Source organism: Arachis ipaensis, chromosome B03, assembly GCF_000816755.2.
Source record: "Arachis ipaensis cultivar K30076 chromosome B03, Araip1.1, whole genome shotgun sequence".
Lineage (NCBI taxonomy): Eukaryota > Viridiplantae > Streptophyta > Magnoliopsida > Fabales > Fabaceae > Arachis > Arachis ipaensis.
The window spans coordinates 14,992,509-15,019,963 of record NC_029787.2 but is presented as its reverse complement, the minus strand read 5'-3'; the positions used below and the strand labels follow the sequence as shown (position 1 = coordinate 15,019,963).

General features: G+C 39.9%; 2 protein-coding genes across 2 annotated transcripts; one reads left to right on the top strand and one right to left on the bottom strand.

Moving 5' to 3' along the window:
- On the top strand, positions 1,366–6,251 carry LOC107629771 (ran-binding protein 9; the record flags this gene model as incomplete). The annotated part of the gene is given in 7 exon segments (XM_016332653.1): positions 1,366–1,411; positions 1,873–1,949; positions 2,464–2,626; positions 3,929–3,997; positions 4,591–4,650; positions 5,354–5,440; positions 5,705–6,251. Coding segments are annotated over 7 exon segments (778 nt in total), but the record flags the coding sequence as incomplete, so codon positions are not given.
- Positions 6,565–7,713, bottom strand: LOC107629772 (NAD(P)H-quinone oxidoreductase subunit T, chloroplastic). The gene is made up of 2 exons (XM_016332655.1): positions 7,261–7,713; positions 6,565–7,152 (listed from the first exon to the last, which is right to left on the bottom strand). Exons 1-2 carry the CDS (start codon positions 7,581–7,583, stop codon positions 6,726–6,728), a joined length of 750 nt encoding a protein of 249 aa, XP_016188141.1. The 5' UTR covers positions 7,584–7,713; the 3' UTR covers positions 6,565–6,725.

Here is a 27,455-nt window from a genome sequence, read left to right as displayed (position 1 = left end):
TCGGTGAGGTGAGTAACTGAATGACGAATTAAAACGAAAGGTTTAGGGGCGAAGGGAGGGAGACGAAACTATTGATTCCGCTACTGTGTAATTGAATGGAATTGCGTGCACAATAGAATTAGAGATAACACCGAAAACAAAGAATCGTGTAGAATCAAGCGAGCTAGGGTTTGCGATGAGTGAGAGTAACAGCAACAGCAACGGGGTGAGCAATATCAACATCAACAACAACAACAACAATAACAACCACCACCACCACCACAGCAGCAGCAGCAGTAAGGAAGAGAAATCGTGGTGGTGTCGACGGACAAGCTGTCAGTTAAGTACACGAATGTGAACCTTCACGGCCACGACGTCGGCGTGATTCAGGCGAACAAGGCTGCTCCCACGAAGCTGCTCCTCTACTACTTCGAGATTTATGTGAAGGACGCCGGCGCCAAGGGCCAGATTGCCATCGGCTTCACCTCCGAGTCCTTCAAGATGCGTAGGCAGCCCGGGTGAGAGTTCTTCATTTCCATTCTCTTTCCGTCTCTTCAATTACAAGTAGAGTCTTCAATTGCAATTCTGATTCTTCGATTTCTTGAATAGGTGGGAGGCCAATAGCTGTGGATATCACGGGGATGATGGGCTTCTTTATCGTGGACATGGCAAAGGGGAACCCTTCGGCCCTACCTATACATCTGGCGATATTGTTGGCGCTGGAATCAACTATGCTGCCCAGGAATTCTTCTTCACGTAATTTCCACATCTTCCTGTTTTTATCACACACTTTTTTTTTCCAATGTAGTAGGTGTTTCTACTTGCTATATATGAAGTAATCAATCTGAGTATAATAGTAAACGGCATTGAGATTTGAGTAGTTATTTTTAATCTTAAATTGTCATTCCTATGCTGAGCATGCATTTGTTTACCTTTGAATTTTCAGTTCTGCTTCACTAAATGAATGTGCCAGTCTATTATGAACTCATAAAGCTGAACTATGTTATGAGTGGCATTTGATAAGAAAACATAAAAGAGCCAATAGCTGTAAATCTGTTTTAAGCCCTGACAAATTATTTTATGAGTACAATACTGTTTTGTGTTGTTTATAATAAAAAAAATGAGAGGTCTGCTTAGTGAATGATATGGGTAGGGGAAGTAGTTTATTTCAGTGTTTAATTGATCTGATTATGATTCCGCTGAATCTGTCACCCCCGTCTTTAGCATTTTTCCTCATTTCAATCCTTAGTTATTTATCCCTTCCTTCATTTAAGAGGGCTCGTCTTGTCAAGACACAGTAATTACTAATATTCGAATGGCAGCTTCTTTTGATCATTAGTTGAGGAATTTAATTTTACAGGACTGTGTTTCATTTATCTCTGACAGGGTGCATGTCAACTTTGGGCAGAAACCATTTACCTTTGACCTAAAGGTAAGAACCATTTTTATATTTTGTTCATTCAAGTGTACACATCCTACCCTAGACTTGTAGTCAATTTTATTAGAAGCAATTCTCTGTGGCATCTAAAAGGAATTATCATTTCCTGAGTTGAATTGTTTAGGAATATTATTCAAACAGTTTACATAGATTTAAGTTCTTCCTTTAATATCTAAAGAGCACTTTTTCTGAGAAATTAAGCATAAACAAGAACATCCTGAGACTCCTTTTTTAATTATTTCCCTTATAAATTCCCCCTCAATATCTTTCCTCATTTTTAAAAGAAAATGATGACTAAAATTGTTGTGAAACAGCACTAATTATACGAACAGGATCATACTTGGATGCAAAGATGACATGTTTTCATTGTGATTATCTACATTAACCAGAATCATGGTCATATGACACTTCAATTTTAAAAGTACTGAAGTTATTATTGTATGTTTTTGGATTAGGAATTTGAAGTGCAAGAAAGAATGAAGCAACAACTGAAAATAGAGGAATTGCCTCTGACATCAAATGTTAGTTACGGGTGAGACAAAACTGCCTCCAGATTACTTTCTTTCATGTGTCTTTCATATCTAGGATTATTCTTGGACCTTCATGTGTAGTTGGTAGCCGGGTAAAATTACACAAGTGTCAACTGATGAAAATTTCTTACTTGTATGTGTGGATCTTCTAGTACTGATTTCTTATGTTACATTTGTCTATAGCTTTGTCTCTGCTAGCAATGGCTTCTGGTTTTTCTTTTCGGGTCAAATGACATAACTTTAATAGAGAGTTTGAAGTAGTACTAAGTGGTTTTGAGAAATTTAGTTATTAGTTAGTGTAAAAACTTTAATATAGACACTGACTAACCTGTTCTCTTTTCCAAACTTTCCCCTTCTCTGATGATGTATACTGTATTTCTTTGTGTTGTTCTTTACAAATGTTGAAATTAATATATTTCACATTTTCCAAGTGACATCCATCACTTTCTTGCAAACCAATACTATTTCAAAAGCAATAAATAGGTAATAATATATTACAATTTATATTATTGTCAGAATTGTCCGTTCTTACCTGCTACACTATGGCTACGAAGATACCTTGAATTCATTTGATGTGGCTAGTAGAAGTACTGTTCCTCCTATATATATAGCTCAGGAGAATGGGGTTGATGAGCAGGAAATAATGTATGCATTGAATCACCGAAAGACTCTCCGGCAGGTAGGCTATCAACTTTTGTTCTAGCATGTATTATTGGGACAGGAAACATGGGAATATTAGGTAGGGTGTGATTTAGTATGTTTTCATCAATAATTACTGGAAAATGTTTGATAAGAAAATGACATTACTAGATAAGAAGGGAAATTAAGAGAGGAAGAGCTTGTTTGGGTGGCATTAAGTTGTTAGAAAGGATCTTTTTTCATTGAAAAAGATTTTTATTTTTTAGTGTATTTGGCAAAATTTTAGTAGTAAAAGTAAAAGCACTAGAAAAATAAAAAAAACATTTTTATTTTAGAAGCTACAATTTGCATCTTTTTATAAAAGATCTTTTTTACTTTAAAAAAGATATTTTTAACATAATAAATAAACAAAAAAGTACTTTTATATTGTTATAGCCAAACATAATTGTTAGATAAAAAGATATTTTTATATGAGATATCCTAACATAAAACTATCTTTACTTTTCTAAAAGATCTTTTAAAAAAAGATAACTTGAAAAAAGATCTTTTCGTAGAAGTTCATTCAAACAAGCCCTAAACTAGCATCCGAAATAAATCACAGAGAAAAGGAAACAAAAATGTCAAATTGTTTTCATTGTGTTTTTTTTTTCAAAAATTTCTTGTGATCCCTCTGCTTGGAACTACGGGAAGTTTTTTTGCTCTAATATAGTTTGGTTCATTTCTTTTGTCAACATCATCCTTTAATGAAACCACTCAGACTCTTTTGGAGGCATGCATATATCCTAGATGTAATCATACCTGCTGCACTGAATCTTCTAAAGGTGGGAAAAGTACGAGATCTTTTAGTTCATCTGGATGGGGTTCATGGATTTTATATAAATGGTAAAAAGGTGGATTCACATTTGACACAGGAAATAATGTAAACATGGGCCATTTTTGTTATTATCAATATAAACACGTCAATAAAAAATGAAAACTGAAAAAAAAAATATTCTGTAATTTTCAGTTGTGATTCCACCCCCCCCAAATAAAAAAACCAAAATTCTCTCTCTCTCTCTCTCTCTCTCTCTCTCTCTCTCTTATGGAGGTTTTTCTATCATGTTTTAGTGGAGTGAGTAATTATCAAATGTATTATTAGTCATCATAAATCCAATCTCTTGTTTCAATGTAGAGTCTCTGCTTTTTTAGAATTTAGAACTTCTAGTCAGTGGCCATGTAATAAAGTACCCATACTGTTAGATTACCTTTCTATTTTTCTTCCCTAAATAGTTTATATGATTCCTGGCTACATATGCTAGCTGATGTACAAACTTATGGGTTACACCTTTTCTCTTCAATGAAGCTAATCAGGGATGGGGAGATTGATACTGCATTTGGTAAATTGCGAGAATGGTATCCCCAGATTGTTGAGGTGCGCTGTTTCAGATTATAATTATATTGTATATCCTGTTGCTAAGCTAGCTTCCTAATTTTACTGATTTAAATGTAATTCGATTCAATCTGCTGTGGCTTAAATGATCTTCGATGTATGTGTAATAAGTATTGACTTAATCTGATTGTTATCGTAAGTAATATCTGCTCATAATGGCTGATACTTCTGCATTACACTGAATATAATGGTGGTTGCCCTCTGCTTTGATTTCTTCTATTGGTCAAATTGCTTTTATTTTAGTTTGAAGACTTGATTTCATAAGAATTTGTGATGGCTAGACTTTGCCAGTTGGCTCTAGTCCCCCCTTCTCTCTCTCTCTCTCTCTCTCTCACACACACACACACACACACACACAAAAGTGGCAATACATGGCCAACTTGACCATGATATTCATGTTGGAATACTTTGGTCCTCAAGACATAGGTCTACCATTTTCCCTTTTATTTTTAAATGGTTCCAAATATCATCAGACCAACTTGTGTGTGAAATTCTTCATTTGATATTTATTGTCTAAGAATATTCTTTCATTGTATTTAACTCACTAGACATGACTATCAACCTGGTTATTGCAGGACAATACATCAGCTATGTGCTTTCTGCTTCATTGTCAGAAGTTTATTGAATTAGTTCGGGTACATTCCTTTTAATGTTTCATGTTTTTCACTATTAGAAGCTTTCCCAACTGAATTAGCATATAAGGCTGCATTTGTTTATGAGAACAGGACAAAACAAGATACTGAGAACAAGACATAAAGGACAGAGACACAAAATTTAGTGTTTTTGTATTTTGTTTGGTCATAAAGTAGAACAAATTATGAAAATCTAATTTATTCTCTTTTTTTTTTTCATTCAAAAAATTTGAGAAAAAAAATATAATAATAAGTATAATTATGAAAAATTAACAAGAATAATGAAAGAAAAAATGAAAAATAAGTTGTGTCCCTTGTTAGTGTCTCTGTCCTTCCTGTCAGGAAGGATACAAAATATATTAATTCAGTGTCTCTGGACATAATGTCTCTATCCATGTCTCATCTGTCAAACACGGTTTTATGTTTCTATGTCCCTGTCTCAGTGTCCTGTCCCTGTAAACAAACGCAGCTAAGATATTATATTTTTTGTTTTGCTTTTTAATGGTTTAATAGTAGTATGAATGTGAGGCTAGGGTGATAGTTTCCACAACTGATGCTGTGTGTAATAGTCAAAGCTTAATTGATATTATTATTATAATTATCGATTGTTACTGATTCAATTTGGTATGTAGCTTTTATTTAAAATTCCTATTTGGGTAGAGAATTACTTAATTAACACTTTTGCATCCCTCTCTGGTATAAATAGATTGGAGCATTGGAGGAGGCTGTCAAATATGGAAGAATAGAGTTGTCAAGCTTTTTTGGGTTGCCTGTCTTTGAGGACCTAGTTCAGGTGAATTTCTTTACCGACAACTAAAATCATTGCTGCTACACCAATTATTTCTGGCTGATTTCGAATTTCATAGGGCCTGGCTTGGTTATAGCATATAATCATTCTGGTCTATTTCGTGCATGCTAAACATGAGCAGTCTCTTCTTCCCTCAAATATAAGCCTTCACAATTGCTGGAGATTACTTCACAAGATTATTTCTGTTCATCTTATTGGTAGTACAGTTAGTTAAATTTATCTTTGAATTCTATATTTCTTATTCTGCAGGATTGTGTTGCTTTGTTGGCATACGAACAACCACTGGAATCCCCTGTAGGATATCTTCTAAAAGACTCTCAACGTGAAGTTGTAGCTGACACAGTCAATGCGTTGATCTTGTCGACAAATCCCAACATGAAAGAGTCCAAAAATTGCTTGCACTCGTATCTTGAGAGGTTACTTAGACAGCTAACTGCTTGTTGCTTGGAGAATAGATCTTTGAGTGGGGAGCAGGGAGAAGCTTTCCAACTTCATAGAGTGCTTAGCAGTGGTAAAAGAGGCTAGTGACTAGTATTTGGTGATATGGTCTATTCACATTCTTTCTCTGCTGTTAATATTGCCCGGGTTTCTTTAGAATGCCAAGTTATCAAAAATTGATCATAAACGTCTCTTATACTGTAGAGTCCCCCACCTTCTTAGTTCTTACTTGGTGCATACTTTTTCCTGTCATTTGAGAGGGGGTTCTCTATGTGCATGTAAGATTGTAACTAAAACATCAGCAAAACAATGGAAATGGAAAATTGAACTAAGTAAAGATTCAAATTCAAAGTTAAAATCTGTGCTGAAATTTCAAAAATTTAAGCAGGTTTGGAACTTGGAAGCATATATAAATACATGTCCATCGTATTCCAGTGTAAACTTTAGGCTTTATGATAGTTTGTGTATTGAATCGTGAGTTCGTGACGTTCAGAGCCAAACCATGAAATACGATTGAGTTTGATGCTGTAACAAGAAACAGTTGGACTTTGAGCAATGCCAATTGCAAGTTGGTTATGGTGTTTGACTTCGAGTGTCAACTACATGTCACGTTAGAAAATAAGTATCTCCCACTTTTCCTTTGATTCTAGCATTTTAGTTTTCTCTGCAACTACAAGGAAATATACGATGTTATCATTGCTAAAAGAGAATCAACAATGGAGAAACCTTGCCTTAAATGTGGCAATGATGTATAGTCCTATATCTGATTCTACTGCATTACATTATAACAATTACAAATTACAATATAAAAATACTGTGATTATGCATGCATCTAATAATAATATGGTGCTTTGAATATTGTTACATAAATGATGCAACAAATGGCAAAAACAATGATGAAGACATCAATAGTGAGGGCAGAAACAGCTTGATCGCTAAGTTTCATATTCTTCCCACCAAGACGGTCAACCATGTCTGGAACAGATTCATAGTTTCTGAGTTGTTGCTCAAAAGGATCCTCTAATCTCATTTTTATCTTTTCTGCTTGGCGGCTTGCAGCCTCTTGAGCCAGAGTCCAATCGTAGAACGTTCGAGTCTCTTCGTCGCTAAGAACATCGTAGATCTCCCTGAGTTTCATGAATTTTTCTGAAGCAGTTTTGAGAGGCAGAGAAGTTGTGTCTGGATGGTACTCCTTTGATAATCTCCGGTAAGCTGTTTTGATTTCTTCTAAATCCGCATCTGCCGATACTCCTAAGAATCTGTTTGTTTTGTTGTTTTCATTCATGAATTAGTCATTTATGAATAAGTTGAGAAATTCTTGCATGCATGTTCTAGTTAAAATCTGAATGAGTAAGTAACTGACTCACTCGTAATGGGAACCTGAGGAAGCGCTGAGCAAATCAGCAAATGATTCTCCTAAGAGGTTCTTAGGGTTCTTATTGTCTGCGGTGGATTGTTGTTTGTTACTACCTCCAACCCAACCTTCATTTTCATTTTGCCAGTGGATTCTTGTGTCCACTCCAGGGGAAGGGGGTGCTCTTCTTTTGTTGCCAGGGCCCTTGGAAGCCTGCACCTGCAAACTAATATAATCGGTGTTTGTGGATGGTGTTACTCTCCCTCTCAACCACCTTGCTCCTCTTCCTAATATGGGATTGTGTAACAGAATCTGAGGACTCGCAGTGAAAGCCATTGCTGATACTCTATAGGATGGGAGAATAAGGGACGACAATGAATTGTCTGGTTTTGCAAGCTGAGACAATTACGTGGCGCATAATTATTCTACTTTCTGTGGCTCTCACTCACACTTGGCCTCTTCAAAGTGGGCTCAAATAAGGGTAATGAAAAAATAAACATATAAATATTTTCTTTTCCTTTAACTCGTAATAAATTGTATCTTATTTTAGTTGCTGAATAAATATATTTTAAAAAATACGTTTATAAGTAATTTTAAATTAATATACTAATTTTAAAATGATAAAAATTCAAGTGAAGTCGACTTCACGTGAAGTTGATATCATAAAAATTTAGTCAAATCAGTCAAATCATCTAACGACTCTCAGTATCAACTTCACGTAAAGTCAACTACACCTAAGTTTCCACGATTTAAAATAACATATATGTTGAAAATATTATTTTATCGTAAACATAAGCTCCCCGACCCTTTTCTTTCTCTCTCTATTTTTTTTCCTTTTATTTTTCATGAATACGTAAGGCCCCAAAAGTATTGGTCAAACCAGGCTTCTTGGTCCAGATCTATGTAGACTGAGCTCCTTTGTTATGCTTTTGCATATTATTCTATGTTTCGTTTTTCTTTTCATTTCTTTTTTCAATGAACTATTACAAGAAGGTTATGTATTCAGTTTAACCTTCAAAAACATTCAATTCTGTTTAACAAAAATAATCTCAAAAAGATTAAAACAATATTTATGTTAACTGATATATCAGTTTTAATCAATCGACATTTTGCTGAGTTCATCTGTGCCGGTGAAATCAACGTTGCCAAATGGTTTCTGCCCTTTTTTATTTTGAAGAATTTAAATGTGATGTGTTAATTTGGCTACCTATTTATTTGGTGAATGTAGAAAATATTTATTTTCATTAACGTGATAATACTTAAGTAATATATGTATAATTTCTTTTACAATTATTAAAATTAAATTCTTGTTAAAAAATTTAGGTGTTTGCTACGGTACGATAATAAATTCATACGTATCGATACGTTAAAAATATGGACAAATAGTAACAAGCCACGTGGAATTTATTTTTCACATCAGCATTTAATTTTTTCTTTTTTAAATATATATTATATCACCACTTTTACTAATACACCTTTTTAATTAAATAAAAATAAAAATATATTTTTTATTTAATTTTATAAAAAATCTTAAACATCCTTCTTTTATTTGATTAGACAAAAATACCTTTTTAAATTAATCAAATTTTAGAATTCAATTAGTCATAATTTTATAATTTCAAATAATTTAAACAACAAAACGAAAAACATATAAAAAAACAAAAAATCACATTTACTATTCATCTGGGTTTCAGAAACCCTTTTTTTGAATCACGCCTCTGTAGGTTTTCCATATTCTTCATCTTCTTCTCTCTTCTTCCTATTGACTCTCTCTGTGTCTCTCTCTCCCGCTGGAGCTCGATCTCTCTCATCTGTTTCAGTCTCACTGTGGCGTCGCACTCAAGATCTCTTCCTATCTCCTTTCTGATCTCGCAATCGAAGTCGTCGTCGCGTCATAGAGCATCGCCATCTTGTATGTTTTCGAAGTTGAATGGTAAAGGATATAATCAATTCAAAAGAAGACAAGAAAGGAATTTTCAAATGTTAATAACCTTTCCTTTATGCTCAAAACTTAGAATATAATTAATGTTTTTGTCCGTAATAACATTACGAGAATATGAATCTTTTAAAATTATGTCATTTTTGTCATGACATTATATATTATAACACAAAAGATTTATAGAATTAAACTACTTTTATAAAAAGGTTGTAGGGAACAAAAGTTCCCGTCGACTAAGAAGAATAGAATCTACGTAGATAAAAAAATTATATTTTTAGTTATTATTTTTATGTGAAAGAATTTAATTTTTTACTAATAATTAATTTTAACATTCATTATGAAAGAATTTAATGTATATATTTTTACATTTAATTAGATGTTAAGTCTATTGTATAAATAAAAATAATGGTAGAAAGAATTTTTTAATTTTAAAAAAAAAATTTAATTTTAATTATAATAAAAGAGTAACATATACATTTGATTGTAAAATTAGTAATATACAAGAAGGGTCGCTTATCTTGTAAGTTGTAACCAGTAAATTAGAGATATCCAAGTAAGAAATCTTTCTTCTCTACAAGTTATCACTAATGCAAGAATGCATTATGCATTATGCATTCACCATATCAATAAATAGAGTTTTGTATACCCTAACATTTAGCCTCACATAACATAATTCACTCCCTTCCTCCTCCTTGACCCTTAATTACAAACCCAAAAAAAAAAATTAAAGAATACATGATGGCCGAGTAATTTATCTTCAGCATTGCTGAATCACTCATAGGGAAGCTCGTTTCTCAGGCTTATGAACATGCTTCTCGTGTGGTGGGTAGTGGAAGCTGTGCTGCTGGATGCTGAGCAAAAGCAGGAAAAGAATCATCAACTTCGCGAATGGCTAAGGCAGCTTAAGTGCGTGTAATGGATGAATTCGAGTGCGAGGCAACGCGAAGGAACTTTGTCAACAAGTTTGGTAGCACTAAAAGGAAGGTATGTACATTCTTCTCAAGCTCCAACCCAGTTGCTTTCCGTTGTAGGATCAAAGAAATCAAAGATAAGCTAGACAAGGTTGCAGCTGACAGGAATAAGTTTGGCCTTGAGATCATTCACGTTGAAAGACGTGTTGTGCATAAGAGAGAAATGACTCACTCTTACGTGAGTGATTTAGATGTGATAGTAAGGGATGATGATAAAGAGAATATCATTGACCTCTTGTTAAAGAAAAGCAATGCGGTTGATGGTAAAAGTGTCTCTGTTGTCTCCATTGTGGGGTTGGGAGGACAAGGAAAGACCACGTTAGCCAAGTATGTGTTTAATGATAAGACCATAGATGGTGTACGTTTTTCCATTAAAGATATGGGTCTGTGTTTCTGATGAGTTTGACCTTAAGCAACTCATAATTAAATCTTGAGATCTACTCCAACCTCAACTAACCTAGGCAAATTAGAAGACTTAAATGTCGAGCAGCTACAGAAATATCTCAGAGATGCACTTACCGATAAAAAATTCTTACTCGTCATCGACGATGTATGGAATAAAGATCATGTCAAGTGAAGAGTTGAGGAACTTGTTGCAATTTGGTGCTGAAGGAAGTACAGTTCTAGTGACTACAAGTAGCCGCTTAATTGGTAGCATGATGAGAAATGGTTCCTTCTACATTTTACATGGTCTATCTCATCAAGACTCTTTGTCTTTGTTTCTTAGCTTAAATGGCCATTTCTACAAGGAGATGAAAAAAATCATCCACAATTGGTGGAAATTCGAGAAGACATTGTCAAAAAATGTAGTGGGCTTCCATTGGCACAGAGAACATTAGGGAGTTCACTGTTCTTAAAATTTGGTGTCAAAGACAATGAGATTTGGAATTTAGAACAAAAAGAAAGTGATGTCTTGCCTGCACTTAAATTCAGCTATGATCAGTTACCTTGGTACTTAAAGCGATTTTTTGCATTATTCTCCCTTTACCCAAAGGCCTAAAACTTCAATAGTTCTTTAGGATCTTTGCCATGGGAGGCACTTGGTCTTCTTCCACTACCAGAAAAAGGTAAATCAGTAGATGATCTGGTCAGAGAATGTGTATATGAGTTACAATCAATATCATTTCTTGAGGACTTTGTTGACTATGGTGGTGTGTATATATATTCAAATTGCACGATTTAGTGCATGATCTTTTATTGATTTTGATTTTTGAAGGCTTTTGAAAAAGGAAAATGTTTTATTCCAATGATGTGTTGTTCACCGCACGCACACTCTCTGTCTATTTATTTTCAATATAAATAATTATGAGAATTGATACGTAGCCTATAAACTCGGTCAACAGAGCATATCTCGCCGAAACAGACTTCGGTCAACTATTGTATCTCACCAAATAGAATCAAGTAAATAACTAACGCCAAAGAATTCGAGAGCTCCAACAAAACACAAAATCTCAACTGACTAGAATTAACATCATCAGGATATTCTCGGCAAGCACGGAAAATTCCTAAATAAGCTCCAACCAACTCACTCCTAACGTCTATATAAACAGATAAGTAACTACGAAGAGACACAGGTTACAGAACATACTCACTCTCATTTTGTTATTACTTTCTCACTTAATTCACATTTTTACTTGAGCGTCGGAGTGCTTTTTGCAGGTGCTCCCGCTGCCGTGTTTCTCCTCAGCCGAAGTATTACTCTTCCATCCGAGCATTGTGACCCGCTGGAGGGACTGTCATACCTCGGCAGCAACAGGACGTAACATCTGGCGCCCACCGTGGGGCCCTGAGTTGATCTAACCCCACTTTTACTCTTAGACACTCTTTGTCTCTCTTCTTTTGTGCAGGGACTCTGATCTCCCAGATATGGCTGAAAACGGAGCTCAACCCTTCAACCAAGCCGAGCTCCTTGCCCAGATGGCCGAGCTCCAGGCAGAGGTCCGAAGACTAGCCGAGCTCTCCACACAGAATAACACAGGAAAACACGAGGAGAGCAGCTCTAAAAACTCAGCCCTGGAAAACTCAGACCCTCTAATCATCACCCCGCCGAAGGAAAAGTTGACGCTGGACCACCCCTTTTCTGAAGAAATCACGAACTTCAAGATGCCTAAAAATTTTGTTTTGCCTAACTCTCTAGAATCTTACAAGGGGATTGGTGACCCCCGAGCTCACATTAAGAAGTTTCAATCTATGATGTTCTTTAATGGCACTAATAATGAACCTATACTGTGTCGTTCTTTTCCCACTTATCTTGATGGTGCTGCTTTACTGTGGTTCTCTAAATTATCTGCAGGGTCAATCTCATCCTTCGAGGATTTGGCGAGGTCTTTTATTGACTACTTTTCCACCTCAAGGATATACGTCCATGGATTAGATTACCTCGGGACAATAAAGTAAGAACAACATGAGAGCCTCAAAGATTACCTAACCCGGTTCGCTGAAGCCACCATGGAGATTCCGAATTTGGACCCTAACGTCCACCTACACGCACTTAAGACCGGACTCAGGCCAGGAAATTTCAGAGAAACAATAGCAATCACCAAACCCAAAACATTGGAGAAATTCCGAGAAAGAGCTGCAGGCCAAATGGAAATCGAAGAATTACGCGAGGCACAAAAACCAGACAAACAGCCGACTAGAAAAGAAGAAGAAAGGACATCCAAGCCACTAAACAGGAAGGATCAAAAGAAACCCTTCAAGCTCACCCCAAAGTTTGATACCTACACCAGATTCAACACAAAAAGGGAGAACATAATCAAGGAGATTCTCAACGCCAAAATAGTCAAACCCCCAGCCAGAGCTGGAAGCTATCAAGATCAACGATTTGTGGACAGAAGCAAGCATTGTGCCTTCCATCAGAAGTACGGGCATACAACGGACGAATGTGTGATAGCCAAGGACCTTTTAGAAAGGCTAGCTCGGCAAGGGCTCTTAGACAAGTACGTCGAAGGGCGGAAAAGCAGAGAAACCAAAAAGGAACCAGAGGAGTGAACAACAGATAAAGAAAAGGGAAAATGGACAACAACAGATCCTCCTAGAGGAATCATAAACTGCATATCCGGAGGATATGCAGGAGGGGGTGAAACAAGCTCGGCGTGAAAGAGAAGTTACCGAGCAATGTTAGCAATCGAAGGAACAATACCTACAACAAAACACAACATGACAGAGCCAGAAATAATCTTTGGCCAGGACGACCTAACCTCAACAGGCCCAAACCTCGACGACCTGGTCGTAATCTCCATCTAGACAGGAGAGTTATTGGTAAGAAAAGTCTTTTTGGACCCAGGTAGTAGTGCTGATGTACTTTTCTATTCCACCTTTATAAAAATGCAGCTGTCTGAAAAAGCCATGCAACCATCATCCAGAGAACTGGTTGGGTTCTCCGGAGAAAGAGTTCCAATAAAAGGACACATTTGGCTAAAAACAACTATGGGCGACCCCCCATTGACAAAAACTATTGACATTCAACACCTAATAGTCGACTGTCCTAGTCCTTATAACATTATTTTCGGAAGACCCGCCCTGAATAAATTTAGAGCAGTAGTATCTACATTACACTTGTGTGTTAAGTTTCAGGTACAAAACAAAATAGCAATAGTACACTCGGACCGACAACAAGCTCGGCAATGTTACAATGCCAGCCTAAAGAAAACTAGTACACAAACAGGGGTTAACCAGAGGACAAAAGCAACTCATACAACATCCGAGGTTTTGACCCTTGCAGAACTAGACCCTAGATAAGACTTCCAGGAGAGGCCTCAACCAATAGACGAACTCTAGAAGATTCCTTTGACTTCAAGAGACGAACAGTTCACTTACATTGGCCGAGCACTAGAAGGAGAAGAAAAAAGTAAGCTCATAAGAGTACTCCAAGACAACGCCGACCTATTCTCCTGGACACCAGCAGATATGCCAGGAATAGATCCAAATGTAATCTACCACAAGCTCGCCATAAACAGATCAAGCAGACCAGTGGCCCAGAAGAAAAGAAACCTCGGGGCCGAAAAAACGAAAGCAGCTTTAGAGGAGACCAAGAAGCTCCTCAATGCTGGTTTCATTAAGGAACTCCGTTTCACCACATGGCTCTCGAATGTAGTAATGGTAAGGAAAAACTCAGGTAAATGCGCATGTGCGTCGACTTTACGAATTTAAACAAAGCTTGTCCTAAAGATGCCTATCCTTTACCCTGCATTGACAAACTAGTAGATAGTGCTTCTGGCTTTAAAAGCCTGAGCTTCATGGATGCATACTCTGGGTACAACCAGATCCTCATGCATCCAGAAGACCAAAGCAAAACGGCTTTTATAATAGAACACGGAAATTTTTGTTATAAAGGTATGCCTTTTGGCCTTAAGAATGCAGGAGCAACGTACCAACGGCTAATGGACAAAGTCTTCCAACAACAAATAGGACGAAATATAGAAATATATGTAGATGATATGGTAGCAAAAACTCCGGAGCAAGGATCACATTGTGACAATCTACGAGAAGTCTTTCAACAAATCCGAGCATATAACATGAGGCTCAACCCGGAGAAATGTGCATTCGGAGTTCAAGGAGGAAAATTCCTCGGATTCATGCTGACCTCACGAGGAATTGAGGCAAACCCAGAAAAATGTGAGGCTATACTCAAAATGAGCAGCCCAAAGACAATAAAGGAAGTACAACAACTAGCAGGAAGAGTTGCTGCGCTATCACGATTCCTACCCGCAGTAACAAATCGATCATACCATTTTTTCCAGACAATCTCCAAGAACAAAAAGTTCAACTGGACAGAGGAATGCGATCGATCTTTCACAGAGCTTAAACAAATACTATCATCATCACCAATACTCCAGAAACCAGAACTCGGTAAATCATTATTTTTATATCTATCTGTTTCTAACCATGCTATAAGTTCGGTGCTAGTCTCTGAAATAGGAAAAACACAGAACCCAGTTGTTCATACCAGGTCAAGCTGTCCGACCCGGGATGTTTAACGACATGGCGACCGACCTCTTCAGGTCCGACTAGCCGATCTCTTCTCAAAGAGATCGGCCAAACCGATAGGAGAGCCCAATAGAGGGCCCAAATAGAGGAACACGACCCAAATCCAAAGGCAATTCAAGCCTATAGAGATAAAGGCGGTTCCCTTGAAGATAAGCTGACTTCACCCAAAATAAGATAAAGATAAGATAAGATAACTAACTTATCTTATCAGAAAGGTCAGTCCCATCTACTATAAATACACTGGAGCACCCAGGTATAACTCATACTCTGATTCTACATAAAACCTGTTTAATACCCATGCTAACTTAAGCATCGGAGTCTCTTGCAGGTACCCCCCACCCTCCGGTGACCAAGGATCAGAAGTGTAGCCAGTCCAACAAGTCGGACACAACGGCTCCGGCTGCCACCAGCCAGTCGGACACGTCATCTCCGACCAGTACTGAAGATCTCATCCGAGATCGACCAACAGTTTCAGGTAACCCTCGGAACATTGGCGCCGTTGCCGGGGAACCTGGAAGTCATCCCAACACCATGGCAGACAGCCATGACAACGACCACGATTCAGATCTAGAAAACAGAACGCCGCACAAGAACGCGGACACTACGCTAAAGGATACTCCGGAATCCAACGGGGACAAAAACTCATCAAATCCCGAGGTAATAGAAGCACTTCAAGATCGCTTAAAGCAACTTGAAAAAGAAACCCAACAACAACGAGAGGTTGGGAAGGATCTTCAAAGAGAGGTACGGCAACGTCGAGAACTAGAAGACAAACTACTGCAATTAGAAGCCGATCTCAAAGCAAAAGCTCCTCGGGCCACTCTTGAGAAAAATTCACGCAAAGAACAAGATCCATTCACCAGGAAAATCATGAAAGCCAAAATTCCAAAAGACTTCAAACTCCCGGATATGATTTTGTATGATGGTACCATAGATCCCAACCATCATCTCAGCAATTTTAGAAGCAGAATGTACCTCACCGACGCCTCAGATGCCGTTCGCTGCAAAGCTTTTCCAACAACTCTCACGAAGACAGCAATCAGATGGTTCGACAACTTACCTCCAAAGTCCATCTCAAACTTTGACGACCTGGCCAAAAAATTCCTAGTCAGATTCTCCATCCAGAAAGATAAGGCCAAACACGCCCCCAGTTTACTGGGGATCAAGCAAGGCGATCGGGAGAGCCTCCGCAACTACATGGAAATATTCAACAAAATATGCATGGACATACAAAGCTTGCCAACAGAGGCCGCCATCATGGGACTCATCAACGGCCTACGAAAAGGACCTTTTAGCCAATCTATATCAAAGAAGTACCCTACCTCCTTAGACGAAGTGCAGGAGCGAGCAGAAAAATACATCAACATGGAAGAAAATGCTTGGTTGGGAGAAACCTCCAAATTCGGGGTCCCCAACCGAGATAAAGATAAGGAGTCCAAAAGGAAAGAAGATCGACAAGGGGAGAAAATAAAAAAATACCACAATTACACCTCTCTCAGGGTATCCTTGGTCGACATATACAAAGAAGTCTGCCATACGGGGAGAATACCCCCAGCTCAGCCACTCAAAGGCAAAAGAGGGGGAGGAAACCGGAATGAGTATTGTGAATATCATCGAGTGCGAGGGCACTCCACCAACGAGTGCTTCGATTTAAAGAACATCATAGAAAAATTAGTGAGGGAAGGAAAACTAGATCGGTTTCTGGCCACCCGAGATGATGATCAAAGAAAGAGACGAAGGGACGAAGATATCGGATGAACCGCGCGATCGCCTCGTACACCAGAAAGACACGTCCACATGATACACGGCGGATTCGCAGGGGGGAATCTCCAAATCATCTCGCAAAAGATATCTCAAAGAAGTATATCATGTCGAGGGAAAGGAGGAAGCACCCGACATCCCTGCAATCACATTCACTAAAGAGGACGCATCTGGTATCATCTCGGGACACGACGACCCCATGGTCATCACCATCATACTGGCAAACGCCAATCTGCACCGCACATTAATAGACCAAGGGAGCTCCGCTGATATCTTAATCAAAGCTGTCTTCAACAAGCTCGGCCTAGAAGACAAAGAGCTTAAGGCATACCCGAACAATTTGTTCGGACTCGGAGATACCCCGGTACAACCACTGGGATACATATCATTACATACAACCTTCGGAAAGGGGAACCAATCCAGGACACTCAAAATAGACTACATTGTGGTTGACGTGAGTTTAGCCTACAATGCTCTAATAGGTCGGACAACACTAAATCAACTCGGCGCAATAGTCTCAACTCCACATCTATGCATAAAATTCCCAACTACAGAGGAGATAGCCACAATAAAAGCAGATCAAAAGATGGCATGTCGCTGTTATAACGAAAGTCTAAACCTCAGAGGCAGAGGAGAAGAGTTTCATGCAATTGAGCTTGGCGGAGTTCAGAGACGAAAAGAACTCCGTCCGCAGCCAGAAGGTGAGATAGAGAAGGTTCAGATCGGAGACACCTCGGACAAAACAACTAATATCGGCACGATCCTGAAAGGAGACTCAAAAGAATTACTAGTACAATTCTTTCGAGACAATGTCGATCTCTTCGCATGGAAAGCCGCAGACATGCCAGGCATAGACCCCAAACTAATGTGCCACAAGTTGGCAGTCTATCCAGGATCTCGGCCGGTATAGCAGAGACGAAGAAAACTTGGGCCAGAGCGATCCCAAGCTGTGGAAGAACAGGTACAAGCATTACTGGAGGCAGGATTCATAAGAGAAGTCAAGTACCCATTATGGCTAGCCAACGTCGTCTTGGTGAGAAAATCAAATGGGAAGTGGCGAATGGGCACCGATTACACCGATCTCAACAAAGCCTGCCCAAAAGATCCTTACCCACTCCCAAGTATCGACGCTCTGGTAGACGCTTCCTCCGGATATAGATACCTCTCGTTTATGGACGCATACTCGGGATACAACCAAATCCCCATGTATCCACCAGATCAAGAAAAGACTTCGTTTTTAACGCTGAAAGCGAATTACTGCTACATTGTGATGCCTTTCGGTCTCAAGAATGCGGGAGCTACTTATCAAAGGCTAATGAATAAAGTCTTCTCAGATCACATTGAAAAAATCATGGAAGTCTATGTAGACGACATGTTAATAAAGACACAAAGCGAAGAGACATTATTGTCCGACCTGGCTCAAGTGTTCGACACTATAAGGAAGCATGACATGCGACTCAATCCTGCGAAATGCACCTTTGCACTAGAAGCAGACAAATTCTTAGGTTTCATGCTCACACAAAGAGGAATTGAAGCAAATCCGGATAAATGTCAAGCCATACTTAACATGAAGAGCCCAACCTGTGTCAAAGAAGTACAGCAACTCAACGGGAGATTGGCCGTCCTATCCAGGTTCTTAGCAGGATCAGCGATAAGATCTCTCCCCTTTTATGCTACTTTGAGGAAGGGAAAGCAGTTCGAATGGACAACAGAATGTGAACAAGCCTTCCAAAACTTCAAGGAATTCTTAGGACGGCCACCTATCCTATCTCGACCACAAGAAGGAGAACCGCTCATATTATATCTCGCAGTAGGAAGCCAGGCAATAGCCTCAGCACTAGTCAGAGAAGATGAAAGTGGGAAACAACCCATTTACTTCATTAGTAAAGCACTACAGGGATCCGAGTTGAACTACCAGAAAATAGAAAAGTTTGCCTACACCCTCATTCTAACGTCTCGACGACTTCGTCCGTACTTCCAGGCTCACACCATTAGGGTTCGAACCAACCAGCCCATAAAAAGAATATTGCAGAAAACAGATCTGGCAGACAGAATTTTACAATGGGCAGTCGAGCTATCTGAGTTCGACCTCCAATATGAAGCTCGGATGGCCATCAAATCACAATATCTGGCCGACTTCATCGCAGAATTCACAGATGCCCTGGAAATTCCCACAGAATGGAATCTCTATGTGGACGGTTCTTCAAATAAGACTGGAAGCGGCGCAGGTGTGATAATTGAAAGCAACCAAGGAACCCAAGTTGAGCTCTCCCTCAAGTTCGGGTTCCCGGCTTCAAACAACAGGCAGAATATGAAGCGTTATTAGCTGGTTTGAAGCTGGCTAAAGAGGTTGGAGCTCAAAAACTCAACATCCACAGTGATTCACAAGTAGTCGCCTCACAGATAACGGGGAGCTACCAAGCCAAAGATCCCACCATGAAAAAGTATTCGGATAAAACCAAAGAACAGCTCGAACTCCTCGGGTAATATAAGATCTGCCACATACCCCGCGAACAAAATGCCCGAGCTGACGGACTCTCGAAACTAGCCAGCACCAAACCAGGGGGCAACAATAGAAGCCTCATCCAGGAAATGCTACAGAACCCGTCAATCTCAGAAGAAAAAAAGATCCTAGCCATAACAGATCGGGATCAAGGATGGATGACTCCCATAATTAACTACCTTAAAGCAGAAACACTCCCCACGGACGAAAAAGAGGCGAAGAGGTTAAAACGGGAGGCTCAGTACTACACCATCATAAACAAACACCCTATATAAAAGAGGGATCTCAATACCACTACTAAAATGTGTGCCGACCTCCAACACAAGGGAAGTTTTAGAAGAAGTACACAGTGGTATTTGTGGCAATCATCTCGGGGCACAAGCTCTCACAAAAAAGGTACTGCGGGCGGGATTCTACTGGCCTACCCTACAGAAAGAGGCTATAGAATTTGTAAAGACATGTCCACCATGTCAGAAACATGCCAACTTCCACATCGCCCCGCCAGAAGAGCTCATCAGTGTAACCTCGCCCTGGCCATTTGCAAAATGGGGACTTGATCTTCTCGGACCCTTTCCCCAGGGATCAGGACAAGTAAAATTCCTCATAGTCGGAGTAGACTATTTTACAAAAATGGATTGAGGCAGAGCCCCTAGCCAACGCCACCGCTCAAAGAAGTCGGAAATTCCTATACAGGAACATTGTCACGAGATTCGGGGTTCCATACTCCATCACCACAGACAATGGCACTGAATTCACAGACGCAGGCTTCAGGAGACTAGTAGCCGACTTGAATATAAAGCACCAGTTCACCTCCGTCGAACACCCTCAAGCCAATGGACAGGCCGAAGCCGCCAACAAAGTCATACTGGCTGGGTTGAAACGGAGACTACAAGATGCAAAGGGAGCTTGGGCCGAAGAACTTCCACAAGTCCTATGGGCATATCGAATAACGCCACACTCCACCACAAATGAATCACCCTTTCGACTAGCATATGGAGTGGAGGCAATGATCCCAGTAGAGATCGAGGAAGGGTCATCCAGAGTAGTCCACTACAATGAAGAAGTCAACTCTCAACTTTAGAGGAAAGAACTCGACCTACTACCTGAAATCCAAGAAAAAGCTCGGATCAGGGAAGAAGCACTAAAACGTCGGATGGCTTCCAGATATAATCAAAAGGTAGTACCGAGAAGTTTCGCAGAGAATGATCTCATCTTAATCCAAAATGATATTGGAACGACTCGACCAGGAGAAGGAAAGTTGGCAGCAAACTGGAAAGGACCCTACCGAGTTGTAGAAGTACTCGGGAAGGGCTACTACAGACTGTCCGAACTCGACGGACGAGAGCTTCCCAGATCATGGCACGCCTGCAACCTAAGAAGGTACTACAGTTCGAAAAAGTAAAAGATCTCATTATTGGATGCACTCTTTTTCCTGAAAAGGTTTTTTAATGAGGCACCAAGTGAGACTCAGACACTATCCGACTTATAGGGATAAAAAATTCCCGCATGTATATATTTGCACTTTCTTTTGAATAAAATATATTTTTAAATATTCTACAAATGTCCAAGACGCATTAATCTGAAGCATTCATCGTCCGATTATAAAGCAACAGATCGGCATAAAGTGAAAAACAATTTCACTGCACGATCACGATAAAGACAATCGTCTGATAAAGGTGAAAACGCGATTTACCTAAAAGACGATCTAAAGATAGCAACCACCTTCTACAAATCGGCAAAGATGAACACAGAATAATGTAAGAAGTTATCGAAAGTGATCCGAAAAAGAACCTGACGAGGTCTTATGGATTGCTAAATAATAACTTAAAAGCTGGCCGACGTTGAGAAGTCGGACCAAGTCAACCCAAGTTATAACTAAACCCTGGAAAGAGGTCTGGCCAACCCTATTAAAGAAAACTACTTTAACTTAGAAGGGCCCGACATAACAAAGTCGGCCCAAAATGAAAAAGTTATAAAAGTAATCCCTGAAAGAGACCTGACAAAGGTCCAAGAAAGAGGATTACAAAAATAACTTAGAAGAGGACGACGAAAAGAAGTCGGCCTCCTACAAAATAAGTTATAGAAGTAATCCCTGAAAGAGACCTGACAAAAGTCCCAGAAAGAGGATTACAAAGATAACTTGGTAGAAGACAACATAAAGAAATCGGTTATGAAACGCTGAAAATACAAGCAAGAGCGAGAAAACCAAAAAACAAGTCGGACCCACACAGCCACAACCTCAAAGGATCCAAGCTACAAACTGTAAAGTACAAAGCAATCCAAAGAGGCCGAGCCGCAAGGTTTCAACACTCTCAAAAACTAGAAGAGATACCAAGTCAAGCGCAAAAAAGCATGATATAATCTACAAAGTTATAAAACTTCAGAGGCCACCAAAATTTACCTCAAAAAAGCTAGCAAGCTACTTTTGTTCTTTAAAAGTAAAAGTTGCTAGACAAGCAACTAGAAAGTGTCGGCAATTAACAAAACAATAAAAGTTTAAGAGCCCACAAGCCGGGCCAGCTGCACAAATATCCAGAAAGAAATCAGCAAACATCGGGAGCCTTCTTGGCAGCATCAGGACAAGGAGAAGGAGGGCGAGTCTGAATAGGCACAGCATCCACAGTTCCATCCTCCCGGTTCAGAATCTGGCAATCCGGATCAGACACAGCCGGAGGAGCGGAAGAGGTCGACACTTTGGCAGAGGACACAGGGGGAGGTTCAACATCATCATCATCCTCGTCATCAGGGACAATCTTGCCATCCCTGACAACGTTATCTAGGCTGAAGAGGGTAAGGTCGGCCTCGGGAGCAATAACTCGAACTTGTTCTTTTAGGTTTTCGTAAGCAGCAGTCTCTAAATCCTTCTCCAACTTGGCAACCTTTACCTCAAGCTCCTCCTTAAGGCCCTTCATCCGGTCGAACTCTTGCTTTGCCTCCTCCATAAATTCTTTGGTGGCATGGAGAGGAAGATTCTGGGCAGTTCGGTACAGAGCAGCTCCCATATACGCCATCTTAATGTTGTTTTGGGTCATAAATTTCAGATGGCGAAGGATGGACACAACATCCATGGGAAGGGCACCATAGGGACCAATCTGCTGATCCACGAATTCATTAAAGTCAGGAGCATCAAGGTTAAAAGGGTCAGCTGTTTTCTGTTTCTTATTGGGAGGAACGCCAGAAGGAGCAACAGAAGTCAGGGGAGGGTCAGCCAGACGAACTCGAGGAGTGGGGATCACCTTCCTCGGAGAACTCAGCATGGACGACTTCACGCGCACTTGGAAAGATCCCTCTCCGGCCGCCTTGGCCGAGATGCTTTTAGCAGCAGTCGCCTTCTGTGCTCTTTTAAAAGCCTTCATGGATTCATTATTCTTCATTGCCTCTGCAAAACACAACAGTAAGAAATGAAGCTACAAGTCGGAAAGGCATTTACATGCAAAATAAACAGATAATAAAGGAAAAATCAGAAACGCAAAATACCAGCTCGGTTTGAAGAAGAGAGGGATTGGTTAAAAATTTCGTTGTATCAAGATGGGGAGGTTGACCCCAGTGTTCTTCCAAGACGGTCACAAAAGCTCGCTCAGTTTCATCCAACATCTTCCACGTGTATCGGGACACTCGCACATCTTTTTGCCATTCCAAGGGAAAGGCGAGCTCATCATTCTCATCCAGAAAAAAGGGCCGAGCTCCTTTAACAGCTCGGACCTTGAAAAGGTAATTTTTAAAATCACGGAACGATTCGTCAAACATGGAAAAGACCTTCTTCCTCTGGGAAGATCGAAAGGAGACCCAAGCCGCCTTCTTTTTTACTACTCCAGGCTTCGTCAAAACAAATAAATAGAAGAAGAGAGATTGCGAGGCGGGAACACCAAAACCATTGCACAACAATTGAAAAAATTTTATGAAGCCCCAGGAATTAGGATGAAGTTGAGAGGGAGTAACATTACAAGACCATAACAGGTTGGTCCCAAATTCAGTAAAGGGAAGGGTGATACCCAGCTGACCAAAAAAAAAGTCATAAGAATAGAAAAAAGGGCGATCTCTAACAACCCGAGTAGAGAAACAAACTCTCTTTTCAGAAGAGGGAGGGACAAGTTCATAATTCTTCTCATCGCCGGCATTACTACAGACCCTATGAAACTGCCTAAGCTGCGCACAAAACTCGGAATCAGCCAAAGAGACACACATAAGAACCATTGAGTCCACCCAATCGGCCATGCCTTCAGGAACTTGGGAAGACATCTCTACAACGTTATGGCGAGAAGACATGAGACCAACTAATCCTACAATAAGAAAAGAAGATAGGATTACTAAAAGAAAAAACATCTCGGACGAGGGACAAAAACAACTCGACTAATATGATACAGACGAACAAACAGAAAAGAAAAACTCCAAGACTCAAACCAAAAGTCCCGGGGCATCCTTTGGAGGCAGTAACAAACCAAGGTTAAAAGGAAATTCCTATAGATTACGTCCTGGCACTCATCAAACAAGAAAAAGGTTTCAAAGGAAACAAAGGAAGTAAAAACACAAAAATTACTACCTTTCTACAGTCTATCAGTAAAAAGCATGGTCAAACATCAAAAATGCCAAGCAAAAATCATCAAAGGTCCAACCTTTTTCAGAATCAAGCAAAAACCACCATCAAAGACGCAAACAGAAATGGTGACAACATGCAAAAGCCCTAGAAAAGGTTTAAGCAACAAGAAAAGCAAAAAGGATCTTACAGAAACCCCTAGAACACACAACAATTAGGTGCGACAAAAACAGAAAGATCCAAACTTTCTCTAAAGAAAAATCAAAACTTGATCACAAAGCTAAAGCAACGAAAGAGAAAGAAAATACGAATGGAACTCACCTGGAGAAGGAAGAAGCTTCAGAGGAAAGAAGGAGGCGTAAAAATGGAAGCTGCCCAGAAAATTCGCCGAGCGACGCCGCAACGCGAGAAAAAGCAGAAATGAGGGCAAAAAACAGAGAGTGAAAGAACAAAGGAAGAAAATGTGAAGAAGTTACAAAGGAGCGAAGAAGAGAAATCGTTTCTGGGTTTTCAAAAATCAAAAGCTTCAAAGAAAAAACGGGGCAATTAATGCTAATTAATGAAAGTATTAAACCCCCACACATTTCCAAAGCACTGATGTGAAAGCGCGCGCTTTTAGAGAAAAATGTTCTACATTCAAAAGATTCTACAAAAAGGGAAAAATCGACGAAATGCTTGAGTTCGGCTCCACTATAGAAGGACCGAAGTCAAGGACTCGACCTCAAAAAAGAAGACCGAGCTCAAGCAGGGGCACTGTTCATACCCTGGGTCAAGCTGTCCGACCCGGGATGTTTAGCGACATGGCGACCGACCTCTTCAGGTCCGACTAGCCGACCTCTTCTCAAAGAGATCGGCCAAACCGATAGAAGAGCCCAATAGAGGGCCCAAATAGAGGAACACGACCCAAATCCAAAGGTAATCCAAGCCTATAGAGATAAAGGCGGTTCCCTTGAAGATAAGCTGACTTCACCTAAAATAAGATAAAGATAAGATAAGATAACTAACTTATATTATCAGAAAGGTCAGCCCCATCTACTATAAATACACTGGAGCACCCAGGTATAACTCATACTCTGATTCTACATAAAACCTGTTTAATACCCATGCTAACTTAAGCATCGGAGTCTCTTGCAGGTACCCCCACCCTCCGGTGACCAAGGATCAGAAGTGTAGCCAGTCCAACAAGTCAGACACAACAGCTCCGGCTGCCACCAGCCAGCCGGACATGTCATCTCCGACCAGTACTGAAGATCTCATCCGAGATCGACCTACAGTTTCAGGTAACCCTCGGAACACCAGTATACTTTGTCAGTAGAGTTTTACAACCACCAGAAACTAGGTATCCGAAGATAGAACAGCTCGTATTGGCCCTGGTCACAACAGCGAGAAGACTAAGACAATACTTCCAAAGCCACAGTATAATAGTCAGAACAAATCAACCGCTCCGACAGATTTTAACTAAACCCGAACTAGCTGGACGTTTGACGAAGTGGTCCATCGAGCTCTCCGAATATGACATCCAATATCAACCTCGGAAGACCCCGAAACTGCAAATACTAGCTGATTTCATCTCCAAATTAACAACCGATCACAAGCAATCGGATCACAACTGGAAACTTTACGTTGATGGCGCAGCAAACAAAAGTGGAAGTGGAGCAGGAGTAACGCTCAAAAAAGACGTGCAGGTTATAGCCGAGCAGTCACTACAATTCTCTTTTCCAGCGAGCAATAACCAGGCAGAGTACGAAGCTCTCCTAGCAGGACTAAAGCTCGCCCAAGATTTGCAAATACCTCAGCTCACTGTATATTGTGACTCACTACTTGTCGTCCAGCAGATCAAAGGTGACTTCCAGGTAAAAGATCCTTTGTTAGAGAAGTACTGGCTCATAACAAAGGATCTCATTTCAAAATTTCAAAAGTTCAAAATTATACACATAAACAGAGAACAAAACACAAGAGCTGACGTTCTTTCTAAGCTAGCCACAACAAGGCTAACACCATATACATCAATACTTTCACAACTAACGCTGGAAAAACCGAGCTTTGAACTAAATGGTGTTTTGAGTATTATACAGGTGGAAGACTGGAGAACACCTTTTCTTCAATATATCAAAACAGGAGCCATCCCAAAGGATGAACAAAACACACAGCTCTAACAAAACGCACAACTCTTCCGAAGAAGAGCAAGCTACTACACAGCAATAGGAGACAATCTATATAGAAGATCTCACAACCTCTTTTAAAGTGCCTCAGCAAGGACGATGCCGAAATAGTAATGGCAGAAACTCACGAAGGAGTATGCGGAAATCATATTGGTGGCCGAGCTTTATCAGCCAAGATATTGAGAACAGGATACTACTGGCCAACAATAAAAAGAGATTGCATGAACAAAGTAAGAACATGCGACAACTGTCAGAAGCATGCTAACGTCTCAACAACACCCGCCGAGAAGCTGCACATCTTAGAGGTAAGTTGGCCTTTCGATAGATGGGGACTAGATATCCTCGGCCCCTTCCGGAAAGCGCCAGGACAGGTAAAATTTCTCTTGGTATCAATAGATTACTTTTCCAAATGGATTGAAGCACAACCCCTGGCACGAATCACAGCCGAAAAGGTAAGGTCTTTCCTTTGGAAAAACATCATATGCCGTTACGGCATACCAAGGGAAATAATTTTCGACAATGGAAGGCAGTTCACGTACCATAACCTCGCCACTTTTTTACAAAACTTCAATATTAAACACCATTTTAGTTCGGCTGAACATCCTCAAACAAATGGCCAGGTAGAATCAGCTAACAGAGTTATTTTGCAGGCCTTAAAAAAGAAGTTAGATGACGTAAAAAGTGAATGGGCAGACCTTGTACCAGAAGTCCTCTGGGGGTACAACACGACAATCCAGTCAGCAACAGGAAAAACCCCATTCAAACTAGTGTATGGGGATAAAGCCCTCATACCCGTAGAAATCGGAACGGCTAGCTTGAGAGCCGAGCTATATGATGCAAGCAAAAACAACAACGAACGGCTAACAAACCTAGACCTAATCGACGAAGAAAGGGAGATAGCAAAAATAAAGCAACTAGCAATGAAGCAGTTCATACAAAAGCGATACAACAAAAAAGTCAACCCGAGGACGTTCGACGAAGGAGAGCTTGTCCTCAGAAAAACAGAAGAGGCAAGGAAACCACAAATACACGGAAAGTTAGCAGCGAATTGGGAGGGCCCATTCCGAATTTCTAAAGTGCTTGGCAAAGGAGCCTATCAACTAGAAACATTACTAGCTAACCCAGTTCCAGGAAACTAGAATGTATCCTCTTTGAGGAAATACCAATCATGATGTACATTGAAGCGGATGAAGGTACTCTTTTTCCCATTTTGAGGTTTTATCCCGATAAAAAGGGTTTTACTCAAAAGGATTTTAATGAGGCCGGACGCCTTACCCAATCAATCCAACACAATAATTCCAAATATTAGAAACATATATACTCTACTATGACTATGATTCACAAAGCCG